The sequence below is a fragment of the Barbus barbus genome (genome assembly GCF_936440315.1).
Source record: "Barbus barbus genome assembly, chromosome: 5".
NCBI classification, from domain to species: Eukaryota; Metazoa; Chordata; class Actinopteri; order Cypriniformes; family Cyprinidae; genus Barbus; species Barbus barbus.
Genome location: NC_136733.1, coordinates 18,862,687 through 18,883,590, shown reverse-complemented (window position 1 = coordinate 18,883,590; position 20,904 = coordinate 18,862,687). Strand labels below are relative to the sequence as shown.

Here is a 20,904-nt window from a genome sequence, read left to right as displayed (position 1 = left end):
ACCTTGAAGAGCTCCATAGGTCGATTCTGAATTGTTTTTGCTCATTGGTTCTTGTTTTTCTTAAAGTAATAGTTCACCCAAGAATGAAAGGAGTGATTCCAAACCTGAATATACTGTACTTTTATTAAATGGAAAAGAGCAGCTTGGACATTCTATGAAATATCTACAGTTTAATATATAACATGTTAACATATAAAAAAAAATATATATATATATATACTGTATATAGTGTATATATATAACATTTAGCTGTTAACAAGAAATTTGTAATGAAGCAATTATAATACATAGTTGAGTTAATGCGGTAAACTCATAAAAATAAAACCTGAAGATATAGCTACCACATAAGCATAAAATGTTGTCTTCCCCTCATTATGGGCTGATATGAGAGCAAATTTGCCTGTCCCCAGACTATTTAAGCATCTGCTCAGCCGTTAATGAGTTGGTATTAGTTCAGAAGTGGCTTGCTGTTAGAGTGGAATCTGTTGATGTGCACTTTGAGACCTGTTGCGTTTTTCTACATTTATTACTTTTCCATCCCTCCATCCTGGGAACATTTGTAAACCGCTGGGATTGTACATGTTGGTTTCACTTTGTTCCTGTGACCCATTGGCAGACACATTGAATGCAAAAGCAAAATTTCATTTCATTATGTCAAAAAAGAATGACGTTACTTGTGTAACGAGAACATACTTTCAGCTTATGGTATTTAATAGCCGTTTGTGGGAAATTATTAAGTTCCTTTAGAATTACTAAAGTTCAGAGATTAGGATAGATTTTCTTTTGGCTCTTTATGTGGAAACCCCCCAGGATATGATTAAGCAAATGTTTGAGAAGTGACTCCCTTTAAGGCACATTATCCTTGCTGTAATTTACCTCCTCTTGTTTGACAAACTATGAATGGGAGTGTGTTTATATTCTTTCGCAACACTCAATCTCTCTCTCTCTCTCTCTCTCTCTCTTCTTAGGGACAGAAAGGTCATCCTGGTCCTTCTGGCCTTCCTGGAGATCAAGTGAGTTGCTATGCCATTACTTTTTTTTTACTTTCCACAAGAGGATAATTAAAGAAATTTATAAAACTAGAGGATTGATAAAAATCTAGCATCAGCGTTAGTTCTGGCAGATAACGTGAGTCAAGCTTGCATCAGCTGACTCTCAGCTGATCACATCTACCTAGGAATACGACACCTATCAAGGCATCCCTACATAAGCGCTATTCAGTATTATTCAGCAGCTTTGCTTGCTCGGGAGCAAATTACCCTCCTCCATCCCCAACTCCTCCTTTCGCCACAGTCAGGACTTGGCTTCTGACATTCCTGTTGAATCAGACTCCCTAATCTTGAGTAACGTGTTACACTAAATGTAATTAAGTACATTAATGATATCTGCTTGGTTCTGTTCTGTTAGCCCATGGGGGTTATTATTATTGCTGCTCTCCCTGCTCATTCATGACAGGCTGCATGGATGGGCAGGGAGTTTTTTCCCAGAACAGAACCATACTGCCAAACCCAACTGTATGCTAAGTGTCTAACATTTGACGATAGTGGTCCTGACAGAACTATGATCTTTACATAACCAAAGTAAAAATCCTAAAGGTGTCGTCACATTCACCATTGCTTTGCGAACTTTTGAAGGCCAAATCCTTTCATTCTGAAGTGAATCGGGAAGAATTTCACCTATGCAATTTTTGTTTTTGTTTGCTGAATAGCTTGGATTTTTATTATGTCATTATTCCCATTATTTTATCTGTGGCTTTCTTTTGCCTGTGAAATTTGACTGTGCAAATGTGACCACACCTTAGGTCTGAATATTATCTTGTCTATCATCAGTCTATCATTGTCGATCATCTAGACATGATGATTTCAGTTGGGCTCTAATTTAGAACTTTTCAGATCCTTTGAGACCTAAGATGGAATGTATGTGTACAGTCCAAGAGTACTTTTTTTTTAAAACTGGGCATACATTTTAGGATTACAAAAAATAACAGACTACAGTCTGACAAAAATGATTAAATGCATTCATTTTTTGTTGCAGTATTTTTAGTGACAGTAAACTAATTGACATCCCTTGTAAAATATGCATGTGACAACAAATCTTTCATCTAACCAGAACACTTTGCTACTCAGTTGAGATGCATTCCAAATCATCCACACTTGCATATATAATAAATTACATTATGGACACAACGAAAACTGAAAAGAGACCGTAGAACTGATTTAAAAAAGAATTTAACAATTTTGTCAGTCTAGACTTTCCTCAAATTTCTGGAATTGAATTTCTGGAATTTAGAGTTGTTGAGTTATAGTTGTATAAAAATAAGATCTAATGCTTTCATCTTTGTTTCATAATCGCACAATTCTGTGGTCGGCCACACACGCTCCATTTTTGTCATATTGACAAAAATGGCAACACATGAAAAAAGACTGAAACTATTTACAGACTCACAGAAGAAAAACATATTGTTTTAATAGAAAGGCTGTTCACTGCTCTCTCTCTCCATTGTGCTTTTTATCTTTTTGTTTGTTATGGCTTTCCACAAGAAGAGCTTCCAATGCTAATGACATATTTATTTTAATGGATTTTTTCCTCCTTATATTCTGCTCATTCTCCTCTCTCCACAGGGAGAAAGAGGACCGGATGGAAGCCCGGGTGCCAAAGGTTATCCTGGCAGGCAGGTGCAGTAAATCTTCTGTTGTGCTGCTGGCTTGCACAGTACTCACCGACACAAGTATAATGAGACTAATAGTAAAGTGTCAGAGCTTGTATTGGAGACTAAAACAGCTTGCTCTGCCAATTTGACCACTTATTTTGACATCGTTTTTGAAAAATGAGGATTGTTTTTGGAATTAACAGGCAATGAAAATGAATTTTAGATTTTGAACTTAGTGTGCTAGCTCTAAATTAATCATTTTTTGGGTGCCAAAGGCCTGATCTTTGGAAAAGTCATTTGCAAATGATGATTCTCCCACTTTTGATAGATGTTCTCCCTCTACTGAGTCTGCATGTGATCAGCCCCATCTTTTCCAGATTACCAGATTCACATATTGAGGGAAACAAATATACTTACTGTGTGTAGCGTCAAAATACAACTTACTAATTAAACATTCTGGTAGTTTTCAGTCTTACATAACTTCACAATGAGGCATGTTTTAGAAAATGCTATTGGAATTTAGATTTACATAGATTTTTTTGCGGACTTTACAGAGAATCAGCTGATTTAACTTTTTAAAGGGATAGTTCACCCAAAAATGATGGCATTTAATTGCCCTCAGGCTGTTCCAAACCTGTATGAGTTTCTGTCTTCTGTTGAACACAAACGATATTTTGAAGAATGTTGGTAACCAAAAAGTTGACGGTGGCTATTGACTTCCATATTATGGAAAAAATACTATGGAAGTCAATGGGTACCGTCAACTGATTAAATACCAGAGTTGTCATTTTTGGCTGAGCTATCCTTGGCCAAGGTTGGCTAAATCAGCACATGCTACAAAAGCGCACATCCCAGTTAATTTGATGTTTAAAGTTTGGCAAGTCTAAAGTAGGAATTGTGAGATGTGTTACCAGAATTCTTTCACAGTTCTCAAGTATGTCACTTGATAAGTCTTCAGGAGGAGGACATATTGATTGGCACTAGATCAACTTATTTGCTACTTTTCCACCTGTTTAGCACCAAATCCAATCTGTTCCTCATGATTATCAAGCTGTCATTTTTTGATAGTGTATTATACACATAATACTATGGAGTTTTAGCTTTCATGAGCATATTTGCAAAATTGCAACATCATAACTCATCATAATTGGTTTGGTTGTGTTTTGTAGGGTTTGCCGGGACCTATAGGAAATATGGGATCGAAAGGTGTACGGGTAAGGGATAAATAACAAAGAGACTCTATATTGCCTGTTTTGATATACCTGTATTGTCTTGATATATATTTTTTTAAATCAGAAATCATTTAGACTGTGTTGGCTATAAATGAATCATCATGTATTGGAGTTCAGTTAAGATTAGATGTTTTTGCATTCCATGTTTGCTCTTACTTATAAATTTGCCTGAAAGTGATAGAGCTATTATGTTCAGGAAGTTTTGTAAGGACTGTTACATTTTTGGTATTGAAACCTCATTTTCCAGTTTGGAAACTCTGAAAGGCACCAGAAAAGGAAATGGTTGTAGACATTTAAGGATCAGTTATTGAGAGTTGTTTTCATTATAAAACCTCAGAACATCAGCTCTGAAAGTATACCACTGTCAGTTGGGTTTAATATTGTAATTCCACTAACATTTTAAAACCCGTTTGGTCTTGTAAAGTATATGGCAGCAGTGTACATTCAAAATCTTTTGTTGTATTATTTCCCTTAGTGCTAACATATTTTTATTATTAGTTCATTCGTTTTTTATTTTATTGTATATAAGAATATGTTAATGTATTTGTAATTAATATATTTGTAATAATGTTTTATTTCATTTAGTTAGTTAATAGTTAATGGTTTTAATTTTTATGTTGCTTTTTTCATGTTGCTTTTTATTATTGTATCATAAAATGCATCATTCCCTCATCAGTCTTTGTCTTTTTCTTTTCATGATTTTATTGTATGTTCATGTGTACTAACCTTGTGACCCAACCTTAGGCATCCTGCTGAATGCCAGTGTGATCCCTGGTGTGAGGGTATGTGCCCTTGGACTACATCGTGGAAGCCAGCACCATGCAGTCCATGGGCATATACACTTGCCTCAAGGCCTAGATCTTCACCGAGCGTCCACTGTCCTCAAAAGACCCTTTCAAGTTAATCTGCACTTTATCAAGGGATATTCAGACCATATCACTCTAAAGTCTCTGTTTATTTCTTGTCTTCTTACACTCCCCTTTTTTAGGGCTTCATTGGAATCCCAGGCGTCTTTGGTCTCCCTGGACCTGACGGAGAAAGAGTGAGTTTTGCTGTTGTTTCTGCACTCAAGTGATTTTTTTATGGGTGTCATAAAGAAATGCACAGCAAATAGTTTGAATTTGAATAATGTACAGATTTAGAAAAAGCTGAACACAGAAAACAAACCAAAAAATATAACAACACACCAAATGTATGTACAAAAGAAACAAAAACTTCAGTGTAACCACTGTTACTAAAGTTGTGCATTAAAAATCCATTGATGTTCCCTAGTTTTTAGTAAAACAGTGTGGCATATTGGAGATGTATAGCCTCGGTTTTATACGCCCCTTGAGAAAATATTACTTGAGCAAAGCCCACACACTTCCACTTGTGCCTTACATGTATCATTCTTCTTTATAATGGTGGCTTGTAAATCCAGAGCACTTGCTTTGAATAGGAAGCCTGGTGAAAGGGGCACGCTCCACTAAAACCACAGAGATCCCCCTTCAAAACAGTAGTTAGTCTCAGTTCTCACAATATTTGCTCAGGAACCTCGAGCTGGTGAATTCCGGCCTGAAATACTTTGTGGAAATAGCAATATAAGTATTCCAGCTCCCCCGGGAGCTGGAATATGGCCTGCTGCGGATTAGCCAGATCATGTCTCCTTTTGTGTCCAGAAGAACAGAAACTAAATACCTTTCAGCATTCACACAGCCTGTTGCATTTCATTGTGTGCTGTGCTTTGTTTTGTAAACTGTCTCTTTTTACCTGTCTTTCCATGCTCTCCTTCTCTCTGCTGTCTCTTATTAGGGTTCACCTGGTTTTCCTGGGAAGAAGGGCAAGATGGGTAGGCCGGTAAAGTTTTCTTTCACCATCCTCTTTAGAGAAACTTCTGTGAATGACTTGCCTCTGTGTTCAGTGATTTGTGACCCCTTTCATGCTGTTTGAGAGAGTTTGATTCTGTTTGCACTGACTTTATGACCCTCACTAGTTACAATCTTAAAGCAGGGTTTCTCAACCATCTTTCCACAGCCAATTGGATTGATACATTAGAGTAGTTCACCCCAAAATGAACATTTGCTGAAAATTTACTCACCCTCAGATCATCTCTTTGTTTTTTCATCAAAACAGATTTGGAAAATGTAGCATTACATCACTTGCTCATCAATGGAACCTCTGCAGTGAATGGGTGTTGTCAGAATGAGAGTCCAAACATTACAATAATCCACATGACTCCAGAACATAACAGTAATTAATATCTTGTGAAGCAAAAACATGTGTGTTTGTAATAAACAAATCAAAAGCAATATTATGGATGGAGGACTTATATTTTAAGCAACTGTTTAAATTTAAATTTCTCCAAATCTGTTTTCTATTTCTACAAAGAAGAAACAAACACATCTACATGTTCTATTTTTTAAGAAAACTATCATTTTTGTGACTTTTTTCTTTTAAGAACATTACCACATTGCAGCCTACATTCCACATAATGTCTTAAGCACAAGAAAATCTGCAGACAGACAGACAGACAGACAGATATATAGATAGATAGATAGATAGATAGATAGATAGATAGATAGATAGATAGATAGATAGATAGATAGATAGATAGATAGATAGATAGATAGATAGATAGATAGATAGATAGATAGAAAGACAGACAGAACCAAACTGTCATAGCATAAGTCATACTGCAACTATTATTTCTCATTGTTCCTGACAGTCTGTCTTGGCAGTAGACAGAGCTGTCTTATTTTGTCTAGATGAATAATACTAAATTACCACTAATTAATTACAAAATTTTTACCATCTGCACACCCATAATCATTTTCTATTTACCAAAATGTCGTTGGTGCTCTGAGACTACGTATTTTCAAAAGAACTAGACATTAAGAATTTAGGCTCATCTTTTTCCAAAACAACTACCAATTATCTGTAGTTCTTTGTAGACTCAAAGCACAAATGCAGTGCCAAGCACAGATTCATCTGTTCTTAATAAGCAATTCTCTAACTCTGCAGTTCTGTTTGATAGGCAGCACATGCATGTCGGCTGTAACTCATTGTTTGCCTTTTTGGAGGACCAAAAAAAAGATCTCCACACGGCGCAAGTGTTGACTTTGGCCTTAAGACAAGCACACGTTTAGCACACAGTGGAGTGTGACGTCATAGCTCTTGTCCTCTTATATAACGTAACAGTAGATAGAGGGGAAACAGTGCTGTCAGCGAATCCCTGCCGGTCCTCCTCTCACTGCTCCTGGTCATTGCCAGAGCAAGGAAACACTCAGCCATGGAATTTCCTGCAGGGCTGACAGAGACGAGAACTGAGCTTGTTTCTGTGACTCGGCATCAGGCTCTGTTTTCATAAAACAAAACTTCAGTGAGCCATATTCTTACTTTTTTATTAGTACATTGCTGTTGTACAAAGAAAAAATAATTTTAGTCTTAGCGTCCTTCAAAACATTTACTTTTACTAATTTTTTTAGACTTTTTAGACTTTTACTATGGTTTTTAGACTTTATTTATATGCTGCATTTATTTGATCAAAAATACTGTAAATTAACAGTAATATTGTGAAATTATATTACTATTTAAGTTTTAAAATATTATTTATTCCTGTGATGGCAAAGTTGACTTTTAGTCCAGTCTTCAGTGTCACATGATCCTTTAGAAATCATTCTAATATGCTGATTTGGTGCTCACTAGCATTTCTTATTATTCATATTGAAAACAGTTGTGCTGCTTAAACGTTTACTATTGATTTGATGATTTTACTTTTTCAGATACCATTTTATTATAGATAGAGCAGTTCATTCACACATTATAACAATTAAAATTGTTTAATGTCTGGTCAGTATGTATTTTTAATCTTTGCTATATAGAAAGCATGGCTAAAGTGCAAACTCAAAATAAAAAATAGTTACCATGCTATCCACAGTAGAAATAGCAATACAAAACCTTCATTTTAATCTGTTTTACTCACATACTTAAATAGTGGTAAAACAATTCTGGCCACTAATAATATACAGTACTGCATCCAAAACCACCTTTGTAAAATGAACAATGCTACAGTGTCTCCCAGTTTTCTAGAACGTGTTGGCTGTATAGGAGATATAGTTGGTGGTTAGAACTTATTCTATCCTATTGCTGCTTTCCTGTGGCTGTTTTTTGAGATCTAGTTTTTCAATATCCCATGATTATGGAGTTTTTCTGGTATTAAAGAGGTTTGCACAGGATTAGAGTGAAGGGACAATGTTTACCATGTGGGCAACTGGAAACAGCAATGCACAAATGGGATCTGCCCTGAGTCTAAGTGCGGTTTCTTCAAGTCTCGCTCTGCTAAGTTCTGCTGTCTCTCATATTTGTGTGCTTAGGGCTTTCCAGGAGATTTCGGGGAGCGAGGACCACCAGGACCTGATGGAAACCCAGTAAGTAGTGCTACATCAACCACCTGGCCAACTGCCATCTGGGGGAACTCCAGTTTTCTAATGCTCAGAGAGATTTAAGTATAGATGGTAGGGGTTATATTTATTATCAGGTTTAGTGTATCAAAATATTGCCGCACAGCGAGAGAAATGTTCAATGATGCAAAAAGTCATCACAGCGTCTCCTACTATAGCCTCTGCATGCCCTTTTCCTGCCTGTTATACACATACGGTTATACAAGCTGACCGGGCCACGCAACCCGCTACACTCTAATAAATACCTTTGATTTCTGCCACCACAATAACACACACAAGCAAGTTGGGCGTCCAGTGTGTGCAGCTCAGCATTGAGGAATATCGGTAATGAGGAAATCAGCTGTCACTACTGGAGTCTACAGCAGATATCTGTTTTAGCCATTACAGGGGTTGCTTCACTTCTGATCGTTTTACCATATTCTTTACCAAATTTTTCATCTTATTCATGTTTCCATGTACTATAATATTCAAATAAGTCATTTTTCTGTCACTGATTTGCATATTAAGAATTTACATCTTATAGACATACAGGTCCTTTTCAAAAAATTAGCATATTGTGATAAAGTTCATTATTTTCTGTAATGTACTGATAAACATTAGACTTTCATATATTTTAGATTCATTACAACACAACTGAAGTAGTTCAAGCCTTGTATTGTTTTAATATTGATGATTTTGGCATACAGCTCATGAAAACCCAAAATTCCTATCTCAAATAATTAGCATATTTCATCCGACCAATAAAAGAAAAGTGTTTTTAATACAAAAAAAGTCAACCTTCAAATAATTATGTTCAGTTATGCACTCAATACTTGGTCGGGAATCCTTTTGCAGAAATGACTGCTTCAATGCGGCGTGGCATGGAGGCAATCAGCCTGTGGCACTGCTGACACTGTTATGGAGGCCCAGGATGCTTCGATAGCGGCCTTAAGCTCATCCAGAGTGTTGGGTCTTGCGTCTCTCAACTTTCTCTTCACAATATCCCACAGATTCTCTATGGGGTTCAGGTCAGGAGAGTTGGCAGGCCAATTGAGCGCAGTAATACCATGGTCAGTAAACCATTTACCAGTGGTTTTGGCACTGTGAGCAGGTGCCAGGTCGTGCTGAAAAATGAAATCTTCATCTCCATAAAGCTTTTCAGCAGATGGAAGCATGAAGTGCTCCAAAATCTCCTGATAGCTAGCTGCATTGGCCCTGCCCTTGATAAAACACAGTGGACCAACACCAGCATCACTGACTGTGGGTACTTGACACTGGACTTCAGGCATTTTGGCATTTCCCTCTCCCCAGTCTTCCTCCAGACTCTGGCACCTTGATTTCCAAATGACATGCAAAATTTGCTTTCATCCGAAAAAAGTACTTTGGACCACTGAGCAACAGTCCAGTGCTGCTTCTCTGTTCAAAAGTGGCTTGACCTGGGGAATGCGGCACCTGTAGCCCATTTCCTGCACACTCCTGTACACGGTGGCTCTGGATGTTTCTACTCCAGACTCAGTCCACTGCTTCCGCAGGTCCCCCAAGGTCTGGAATCGGTCCTTCTCCACAATCTTCCTCAGGGTCCGGTCACCTCTTCTCGTTGTGCTACGTTTTCTGCCACACTTTTTCCTTCCCACAGACTTCCCACTGAGGTGCCTTGATACAGCACTCTGGGAACAGCCTATTCGTTCAGAAATTTCTTTCTGTGTCTTACCCTCTTGCTTGAGGGTGTCAATGATGGCCTTCTGGACAGCAGTCAGGTCGGCAGTCTTACCCATGATTGCGGTTTTGAGTAATGAACCAGGCTGGGAGTTTTTAAAAGCCTCAGGAATCTTTTGCAGGTGTTTAGAGTTAATTAGTTGATTCAGATGATTAGGTTAATAGCTCGTTTAGAGAACCTTTTCATGATATGCTAATTTTTTGAGATAGGAATTTTGGGTTTTCATGAGCTGTATGCCAAAATCATCAATATTAAAACAATAAAAGGCTTGAACTACTTCAGTTGTGTTGTAATGAATCTAAAATATATGAAAGTCTAATGTTTATCAGTACATTACAGAAAATAATGAACTTTATCACAATATGCTAATTTTTTGAAAAGGACCTGTATTTCTTAGCAATCTATAAAATGTATACAGTATTGTCAAAAACTATTAGCAGAAAATTTGAATGCAAAACCACATTTCACCAGCTTGTTAGTGGTCTTTGTTCAGCCTTTCATCACAGTCACTATTGCTCATACTTGCAGTTAGGAATTTGAAAAAAAATAAAATTTAACCTTGAGAATTAGACTACAGATAGTCCTGCACAATTTCTGGTTTGAACATCCAGTCTTTTGGCTTGTTGAAGAGATTGAAGCCATTGTGCCATTGTAATGAGTTCATCCCACTGAATATTTATTAGATTACTTCCTTTTGTGTTCTGCAGAAGAAAGTCAATAATGAGAGCGAGTAAATGAACTGTCCCTCTAAAACTCTCCAATCAATTCATCTGCTTAAATCCTGCTCGTTCTTACAATTGACTGCAAGCTCACATTCACATCTGCCCCATCCAATCAACAACCTATGGACAGAATCAAGTCCCCACCCTACATTTTTTTATTTTTGATAATCCATTTTACCCGTATATATGTCACAATATGGTAGAAAAGATCTATCACTATTTTGGTTACACTGCAACTTTAAGATATTCTGGTGAGCTCATTTCACTTCTGTAGGTTCAATAACAAGCCACTTATGCAGAGTTCACGCTGCATGATTTTCAAAGTCATCGGATCACCAATGTTTTCACACTGCATGACTATCTAGCATTCAGTTGCTGCTGTGTTCACATTGCACGATGGATTGGCGATTGGAGTGACTGCATGACTTTACAATAGGAAGAATCCCAGACGACTCTGTCTGGTCCACAAACTATTACACAACCAAACGCACATGAGAAGTGATAAGGAAATAACGCAAGATCACGCTAATATTGTGGTCTCTAACTCCTCCCCCAACTTCCCACTGCCCAGTATCTTGCTCTCTCATTGGCTATAGGTTATCACCAATGTATTTTTCGGTCAGAGCTCATTTCACACAGCAGGATTTTGAATCACCGACAGGTCCAGATATTTAGCATGCCAAATATTTCACAGGCGTCAGCAAGCATCTGCAATTCTATCAGATCGCATACTTTGATCATTCACACTGAGTGATTGTCACTCGCATGGACGAGCACCGATTTGCCTCCGATTTCAGGCATTTGTCTGAAATTTCACAAAGCCTGTCGGCGAGTGAAAATCTGGTTCTAAAATCGAACAGTGTGAACTCAGCATTAGCAACATCCTAGCAGCCGTTAAAGGGATAGTTCACCCAAAAATGAAAATTCTGTCATTAATTACTCACCCTCATGTCAGAATACAAATTAAGATATTTTTGATTAAATCTGAGAGCTTTCTGATCCTGCATAGACAGGAACGCCACTAGCACGTCCAAGGCCCAAAAAGGTAGTGAGGGCATTGAGGACAAAATTACTTTATTCAACAATTCTTCTCTTCCGTGTCGGTCTTTGACGTACATTCATGAGAATTCCATGACGCATGCGTGTGTTGCTGCTGACGCAGGAGCCGGCGTTCTGACGTAGAACCCGCATGTGCTGCGCCTTGTTTACAAAGAGAGGAATGCAGAAAGCTCTCGGAAGGTTAAATTTGGACTGTACAAAAGTAATTCATTAAGAATCTTGCCTTCCTGAGTCTTTTGCAAACAGCCTATTTCAAATATATGCTTATGTGAACTATTTTTTCCTTGCCAACTCACTTTAGCCTTCCAAAGCTGAGCCAGCAGTATCTTAATGTAGCGCTAGCCTGACCACCTGATTCCCCTCTGTACTGTAACCCTAACTATATCGCAAATGTAGAGGACACACACGCCTTCACCTCAATCCTTTTTATTCATCAGCGGTCACTCAGCAAGAGCAGCCGACCCTGTAACATCTATCTGCTCGCTTTCAAAGAACAAGAAAAGCAAAAATACACAGGGGATTTTTTTTGGCCTGCTGCTGAGAGAGGAAGTAGGTATGGCAGGTAGCAGCGGGCCGGTCACGCCACACAACAAGCCCCACTCTGTACTCCACAGCATGTCTCTTTCATTGGCTCACTGAGGGGTAGATGCAGGCAACAGATTAGCTTGCTATCAGGGAACAGAGGCTTCAGCCCCCATGACTTTCTCCTGCATCCTCAGAGCGAATGTTGTGCCAGTAACGCTCATTATCTTCTCTCTGTTCCTTACAGGGGGAGATGGGTGTCCCAGGTCCTGTTGGCATCCATGGTTTTATTGTGAGTAAACAAACATTTAATTATTATCATTTAACCTTCTGGCTTAGTTTTTGGCTTCCCGACATTGATGCTTTCTGATTTTTTTTTTTTTTTCTTTTTTCTGTTGATCTGTGAATATAATGTGTGCATTGTACATTTTTATGGCAGGGTGATATGGGTCTTGTTGGAATTGTGGGTCTTCCTGGATTAATAGGACCAAAGGTGATTACATTGAAATTGTTATGAACATCCATGCTGAAAAGACTATTTCAAACTAGTTTAAAGGGATTTGCTGGTCTTAGTTGATTTAGGATGGTTTGGCTGGCCTCCCAGCCTAAAAAGTAGCCAAAACCCCGCTAAAACAAGAAAAACACACCAATCTAACCAGCTTGGTCAGGCTGGGAGAAATCAAAGGAAATTAACTTGTTTGCTTATAGTTGTCTTTGCACACTACACTGGAATAACAAAAAGGAATTTTAACATGATTATTTTAACAATTTAAATGACACGCAATAACTTTATGTCACACACAGTATTGCATAATACTTTAATTTTCAACACATTTAATGACATATATTAATATGTATTATTTTCATAGCAACAAATGTTGTAGGCAATGCTATTTAATAAATGTACAGATACAAAGTTCAGTTTGCATTCTAGGAGCATCGGATGGTTAAAATGTATGATCTTTAATTCATAAAACAATTCTACCAATTCTTCTTTTTAACAATTGTCTGTTTGGTGTCTTGCAGGGTATACCAGGAAACCCTGGCGAGTCTGGACTGAAAGGTGATAAGGTGATCTGAATAACCTTTATTAGCTTTTGCTTCTTCTGTATTTGATTGCACATAGCCACTATTAGGAGAGACTGAGATCAGCTGTAGCATGCTAAAATGTTGTCAGTCACAGATACAAAAAGTTAAAAGTCGGTAAGAATTAAAAGTTTTAAAAGCAGTTCATACTTTTATTCATCAAGAATGCATTAAAATGATCAAAAGGGACAGTAAAGACATGTATGTTACAAAAGATTTATATTTCAAATAAACTCACTAAAAAAACAGCACTACTGTTTTTAGCATTAATAGTAATAATAAGAAATGGTTTGTGAGCAGCAAATCAGCATATCAGAATGATTTCTGAAGGATCATTTGACACTGAAGGAGTAATAACTGTTGAAAACTCTGCTTTGCCATCACAGGAATATATATAAATGGAAACAGTTAGTATAGTACAATAGTACTGGTTTTACTGTCTTTTTGATCAAATACATATATCTTGGTGAGCATAAGATACCTTTCAAAACCATAATGACACATACTCCATACATAACTCAGCAGAGTTCTCGCTCTGTCTGTGATTGTAAAAAAATAAATAAACAAACAAACAGATAAATAGATTTTCAGATATTTGAGACATTTGAAATATTTGATTTTCAGATAATTGAGATTCAATAAAAAATGCTTTGAAATTCATACAGTAATGAATGTTATTCTATCAAGTATTAATCAATATATTTTTGCAAAATAGTAAAGCAATGATATTAGCTTTGTTTTGGACAGCTTCACCGATCTCCATGTCTACAGTTACAGACACATTGTAACATAGTTACAGATACAGTACAGACATTGAGAAATAGAGACAGTATCTGGAGTAACTGGACTATTGCTGTGGTTGAACTGCTGGGACATCCTGACTTAAAGACCAGAGAGTGATGGTTTGTCACTGTTTTGTATCTGTCAACAGGGTGAAGTCGGGTTGCCAGGTGAACCGGGAGAACCTGGATTTCAAGGTGACAAGGTATTTCAGATAACGGCTTTTCTTTTGATGTATTCACGCAGTAAGTAATATATAAAAAAACTATGTTCAATAAAAAAAAATAGTGCAGAAATAATATTCACTCAGAAATTGTTTGTAAATTTCACAGTTCATTACAAAGAAACCTCAACATTGATTTAACTGTGACATTTTGAAATATAAAGACTATTTTCTTGTAAATCATACTGCAATATTTTTTGTTTTATTTCCAAGTTCAAAACATGTGTGTTTGCATGCATTTGTATTTGTGTGTATTTATGTGCATTCTAAGACCCAAACAGAGGTTTTTATTTAAAGTGCATATTGCAGGTTAAAAATTTATATAACCTTGTAGGAAAATATCATATGAACCATTAATGCAGGATTTGACATTTTTTTAGAAGACGTGAGGGCACAAATTTAGAATAAAAAGTGACGCTTTCCTTGACATTTCTCAAATAGAGCTTTTTTTTCAACATCGCGTCATATTACGTCACGAGAGGGAGTCGTGTGCCGCGCGCTGTTGGTATTCACTGGGAGCGCGAGTCAATGTGTTTTCGGTAGTTATTTTTATTTCAATTTATCATCGTCATTGTAAATTATTGTGTTTTTGGAGGTTGCACAAACTCCAGCCTGTCAGGACATCGAGTCCACAGGTTTCCTAACAAGAACTAGGACAGTATCTTCCGGGCCTCGGTGCGTTAGTGCAGCTGAAGAGACGGAACTTCACTAATGCATCTGCTTCAAACAACACCGTGGTGAATGCAACACGCCAAAAAACGGAAGAAGAACCCCTTGGTGTTTAACTTAGCAATCACTTTATACCGGAAGATTATCATCCTGGCGATATGATGCGGTTCAACATGGGATACCGAAGCAAGAAGCGAGTGAGACTCAGAGCTGGTGCGGTTCCTTCGGTGCATACAGCAGCTTCATCGGGTCCCGGTCAGTCTGTGTTCGGCTGCCGGCGGGAGACATGATGCTCACGGATCCGTCAGAAATGCTGCTTCATGAAAATGTCAATTGTGCACCGTAAGTCTTGTTTTTTAACATTTGCTAACTACCAAAGTAGTGAACATACTTAAATAATGAGACACAACGAATGTATATAAGTTGTTGTAAGTCTAGAGACAGCTTAGTGGCATTGTTTGCACAGCTGATTGCTAATTTATTGTCATGTGGAGTGTTTATAAGGCTATGGGGGATGGGAGTGTGAAGATCTGAGGCAGTGAAGGCCAGCTGTTATTAACCACCTCTACTGGACTGTAGCTTCCACTCCTAATGGAGATGCAGATGTGATGGAGGCCAAGTGGAAAAGCATGGTCAGCAGTGATTGTGATCTAAACGTTTGCTTGCTTCTCCCAGCATGCATCAGTCTGAGAGAGGAATACTGCAGGTCACCACAGGCTCCACGAGAAAACAACACTGTCTTGTCTTCCACTAAGTTACACCTGCTCCTCTTTCCAGATCCCTCCAGACGATCAACAAGATGATGCTGTTGGCGCAGCATTCACGATTTAACACGTTAACAACACATTAGTGTGATACCCAGACTGAAAGATTGTTAAATATTTTTAAATGGGTCAGATGGTATATTTTTATTTCGGTAGTATGTTTGGTGCATCTATATCTATCTGTCTATCTATATATATATATACACACACACACATATATATATATATATATATATATATATATATATATATTTGTTAACAGTTGCAATGTTGTGTTTTGAGTTGTTTATTAACAGTGCTATGAAATAATATTTGTTATGATTTAGTGCTGTATAACTGAATTGAATTAACCATAAATGCAGATCTGCTTGATATATCTACTGTAAACTTTATAAACAAGTTTTTATACAGTAAGACAATTTGTGGTTATTTTTTATTGATTGTCACCAAAATGGGGCCATTCAAAACCTTTATAAAGTCCTGTAAACTGTCTTCTAATGGCTGACACAACACATACAGGTAAGGGCTGCTTAGAACACCATAAGCCCAGCGGACAACTTGTCTGTGTGCTGTCATTATTGATTCTTATACCAATGGCATCAAAAAGTGTGACTTCAAGATTCAAGATTTTTATTTGTCACATACACTTAGTACACTCACATACACAGGGTATAACCAGCAGTGAAATGTAGGTCAGGTCCGCTCCAAGGACAGTGCAATTATATAGAATGCAAATATTAAGAAAAATAATATTTTTCTTAATATATTAATAAAAAAATATATAAATGTGCAGGCCAGTATGTTGTTGACTTAAATAGTAATAAAGAGGAATGTGCAAAAAAGTTGTACAGGGTATTTAAATAGCAGCAATATGAGGTAGATAAAAATTATGAATAGCTTATTGATATGGTGATATTTACATGGAGTCAAGTGATGTTATGACACAGAGTTAGAGTTTAGGAGCCTGATGGCCTGGGGGAAGAAGCTCCTCCTAAGTCTCTCAGTTTTTGCCATCAGGCTATGGAAGCGCTTACCAGATGGAAGCAAAGTGAATAGACGGTTACCAGGGTGATTTGAGTCCTTGATGATTTTGACAGCTCTATTTTTGCACCGTTTGAGGTAGATGTCCTGCAGAAAGGGGAGAGCAGACCCTGAGATGAGCTCAGCTAAGCGCACAACTCTCTGTAGTGCTTTGCAGTCCTGATTGGAGCTGTTTCCATACCACATTGAGATGCACTGAGTCAATACACTTTCTATGGTCCCTGAATAGAAAGTTTTCAGGATTGCTGGTGAGACCCTCAATTTCCTCAGCTGTCGCAGATGGTACAGTCTTTGCCTGGCTTTCTTAACCTGTGTTTGATGTGTGTAGTCCAGGTCAGGTTCTCGGAGATGTTTACACCGAGGTACTTGAAGCTACTCACCCTCTCCACAGGGGTCCCACTGATCATAAGAGGAGTGTAGGGCTGCTGCTGTCTCTTCCTAAAGTCCACGATCAGCTCTTTAGTTTTGCTCACATTCAGAGAGAGACAGTTGTCCTGGCACCATGATGTGAGTCTCTCTACCTCATCCAAGTATGCGGTCTCATCATTGTTGAAGATGAGGCCCAGAACCACAGTATCATCAGCGAATTTGATAATAGATGTGGAGCTGTGAGAGGACACGCAGTCATGCGTGTAGAGAGAGTAGAGCAGGGGACTCAGGACACAGCCCTGTGGGGCTCCTATGTTCAGCGTGATGGAGTTTGAGGTGAACTGGCCAACTTTCACCACTTGAGGTCTCCCGGTGAGGAAGTCTTGAATCCAGTCACAGAGTGAGGAGTATAGGCCGAGGTCTGTGAATTTAGAAGCCAGCTTGATGGGGACTATAGTGTTGAAAGCTGAGCTATAGTCAATGAATAGCAGCCTTACATAATTCCCATTGTTGCTGTCCATGTGTGTGAGGGAAGAGTGGCGGACGTGAGAGATGGCATCGTCAGTGGATCTATTTGGGCGATAGGCAAACTGAAGAGGGTCCAAAGTAACGGGTATGGAGGAGCAGATGTGGCTCTTTATCGTCTCTCAAAAACCTTCATGACTATAGATGTGAGGGCAACTGGGCGATAGTCATTCAGGCAAGAGGGTTTATTGTTCTTTGGCACAGGGATAATGATGGATTTTTTGAATGAGGTGGGAACCACGGAGGTAGCAAGGGACTCATTAAAGATGAAAGTGAACAAACCAGCGAGCTGATCGGTGCAGGACCTCAGAACACGGCTGGTTATCCCATCAGGTCCGGCTGCTTTCCTGACGTTCACTTTCTTTAGCACCCTCCGAACCTCATCATCGCTGCTCTGCCTGCTGCTTCCTGATGCGCTGGACGGCAGTGTCGCGCCGCCGCCGTTGCAATCGAAGCGGCCATAGAAGATGTTTAACTCGTCGGCCAGCAATGGATCTGCTCTCACCTCAGCGGAGGATTTGTTTCCGAAGGCACAGATGGTCCTCAGTCCCTGCCACATCCGTCAAGAGTCATTGAGCTGGAAATAAGACTCAATTCTCTCTCTGTATCTGTGTTTAGTGGCTCATACTGCGCGTCGGAGAGCATAGCACGATGCTTTGTACTCGCTCATATTCCCGGTCAGAAGAGCCTCATTGTAAGCGGCAGTGCGTGTGTTAACCACAGCACGGATTGTTCTGTCCACCCACGGTTTCTGATTGGAGAATGTCCTTATAGTTATTGTTTCTGTAGCTTGCTCAGTTAGCGTGTTTACAAAGCTTAATGCTACATCCGTGAACTCGCTGACGTCAGAAGAACTCGCCCGGAACATGTCCCAGTCGACGTCATCAAGAGCCGCCTGCAGCATAGCCTCTGAGTGGGAGGACCAGCGCGTCACTACTCTCTGCACTGGAGGATCCTGAACGAGCCTTTGTTTATATTCCGGTGTGAGGAAAATGGCGGCATGGTCCGATTTGCCAAAAGCCGGTAGTGATCGGGCTTTGTAGGGATTCTTGAACTGAGTGTAGCAATGATCCAGTGTATTTGGTCCTCTAGTTGGACAGGATACATGTTGATGAAAGTTCGGCATGGCCTGCCTGAGGTTGGCTTTGTTAAAGTCTCCCGCGATGATAAAGGCAGCGTCAGGATGTTTGTTAATGTAGCCGCTGAGCACATCTCGAAGCTTAGACAAAGCCAAGCCGGTGTCTGCCTGTGGTGGAATGTACACAGCAGTAACAATGATCGATGAAAACTCCCGGGGCAGATAAAATGGGTGGCAAATAATGGAAAGATGTTCCAGATGAGGCGAGCAGGAACGCGACAGAATGGAGATATTCCTGGGGTCACACCATTTCTTGTTGATCATGAAACACACTCCTCCACTCCTGGATTTACTGGCCTCTGCTGTTCTGTCGGGGGACAGAACAGCAGAACACCCCCCCCCCCCCCCCACACACACACACACACTTATAATATCACGTAAATTTGTCCCCTGCACTTTTTCGGGCAAGTGTGTTGGCATAAAGGTTTTCAAGAGCCGGTGTGAATAAATATAGATTTAAATTCAAAGAGACAGGATAGTCTGTTGCATGACCTGATGTTTTATTCGGACCCAGAATAAGACGCGATGAACATCACGGAGCGCTAACCTCTCATTAGATGCAGTGTGTGTTCATTCATACTCGAAGCCAGAAAGTTGCACCATGAAATTCCTAATATATGAAATGGATGAAAACATAAAAAAACGACGAGTTTGGATTTGCGATAGCGACGATATATGGTTTATTTCTGTTTTTAAAGTCATCTCCAGGTAATAAATAAAGTATATGAACAATGCAGTGCTAATTGACATAGCATTCATTACAGTATAGAAACTATTCTGCCTCATGGGACAAAAAAAGTGTTTGTAGTATATAAACAAATCATTATTATTGGTTATTGTCCAGCAGTGTATCTGATTTCTAAGCCAAAGCAAAATAGTACAATTTTGAAATATTTTCACTATTTAAAATAACTGATTTCTATTTGAATATATTTTAAAATGTAAATTACTCCAGTCACACAATCTTTCAGAAATCATTCTAATATTCTGATTTGCTGCTAAAAAAAAAACATTTATTATTATTATTATTTTGAAAACAGCTGAGCAGAATTGTTTTCCAGGTTTCTTTGATGAATAGAAAGTTCAGAAGAACAACATTTATCTGAAATATAAATCTTTTGTAACATTATAAATGTCTTTATCATTACCAGATGGAAGCAAATCTATCATTTATTATCTATCATTTATCATTTATTTTCCAAAATAAATAAATTAAAATAATAATAATACTGACTCCACACTTTTGAATGGTATAGTGTATAATGTTACAAAAGCTTTTTATTTCAGATAAATGCTGATCTTTGGATCTTTCTATTCATCAAAGAATCCTGAAAAAAATTACTCAACTGTTTTAAATAATAATAATAATTAAAAAAGGCACATGCCTTTCTTTCTTGAGAAGCACATCAGCATATTAGAATGATTTCTGAAGGATCATGTGACTCCGAAGCCTGGAGTAATGATGCTGAAAATTCAGCTTTGATCACAGAAATAAATTAAATTTTCCAATAGCAGTTGTACATAGCAAAACTGTATTTTGGATGAAATAAATACAGGCTTGGTGAGCAGAAGGGACTTATTAAAAAAAACATTTGATATACATATATATATATATATATATTAGGGCCGGGACTCGATTAAAAAAATTAATCTAATTAATTAGAGGCTTTGTAATTAATTAATCGAAATTAATCGCATTTTAATCGCATATAAATATTTGACCTGAGAACAGTGAGAAGTAAGTTTTTTTTATATGGATTTTTAAATTTCCCATCCACAGGGCCAACCAAAGCGGTCTCATCAGCTTCTTTGTCCATGTTCACTGTGGTTTGTTTTTGGCTGTTTCTCAATATGCGTTCTTCAGCGATCTTGCGTCCTTGTGTTCTCGTTCTACGTCATCATTAACCGTCGAAGTTCAGTTCCAATTCTTAAGAACGCAAGTATAGAGGATGCATGAAAGTGCCCGGATATGTTCTTGAAACTGAGGAT

The 20,904-nt window shown here is 38.3% G+C and overlaps 2 protein-coding genes across 3 annotated transcripts in view; one reads left to right on the top strand and one right to left on the bottom strand.

Annotated features, from left to right (window-relative positions):
• Positions 1-20,904, bottom strand: part of LOC306870239 (mucosa-associated lymphoid tissue lymphoma translocation protein 1-like) — a 1,002,100-nt gene that overhangs the window by 566,466 nt on the left and 414,730 nt on the right. The gene's annotated exons all lie outside the window — the stretch shown is intronic.
• Positions 1-20,904, top strand: part of LOC306869457 (collagen alpha-1(XXVII) chain B-like) — a gene marked incomplete at its 5' end in the record, with an annotated part of 100,701 nt that overhangs the window by 39,597 nt on the left and 40,200 nt on the right. Inside the window, 10 exons of the mRNA XM_079416236.1 lie at positions 969-1,013; positions 2,622-2,675; positions 3,820-3,864; positions 4,871-4,924; positions 5,674-5,718; positions 8,235-8,288; positions 12,568-12,612; positions 12,760-12,813; positions 13,347-13,391; positions 14,338-14,391. Of these exons, the coding sequence (XP_079272362.1) occupies positions 969-1,013; positions 2,622-2,675; positions 3,820-3,864; positions 4,871-4,924; positions 5,674-5,718; positions 8,235-8,288; positions 12,568-12,612; positions 12,760-12,813; positions 13,347-13,391; positions 14,338-14,391 (495 nt within the window). The remainder of the gene's footprint in view (positions 1-968; positions 1,014-2,621; positions 2,676-3,819; positions 3,865-4,870; positions 4,925-5,673; positions 5,719-8,234; positions 8,289-12,567; positions 12,613-12,759; positions 12,814-13,346; positions 13,392-14,337; positions 14,392-20,904) is intronic.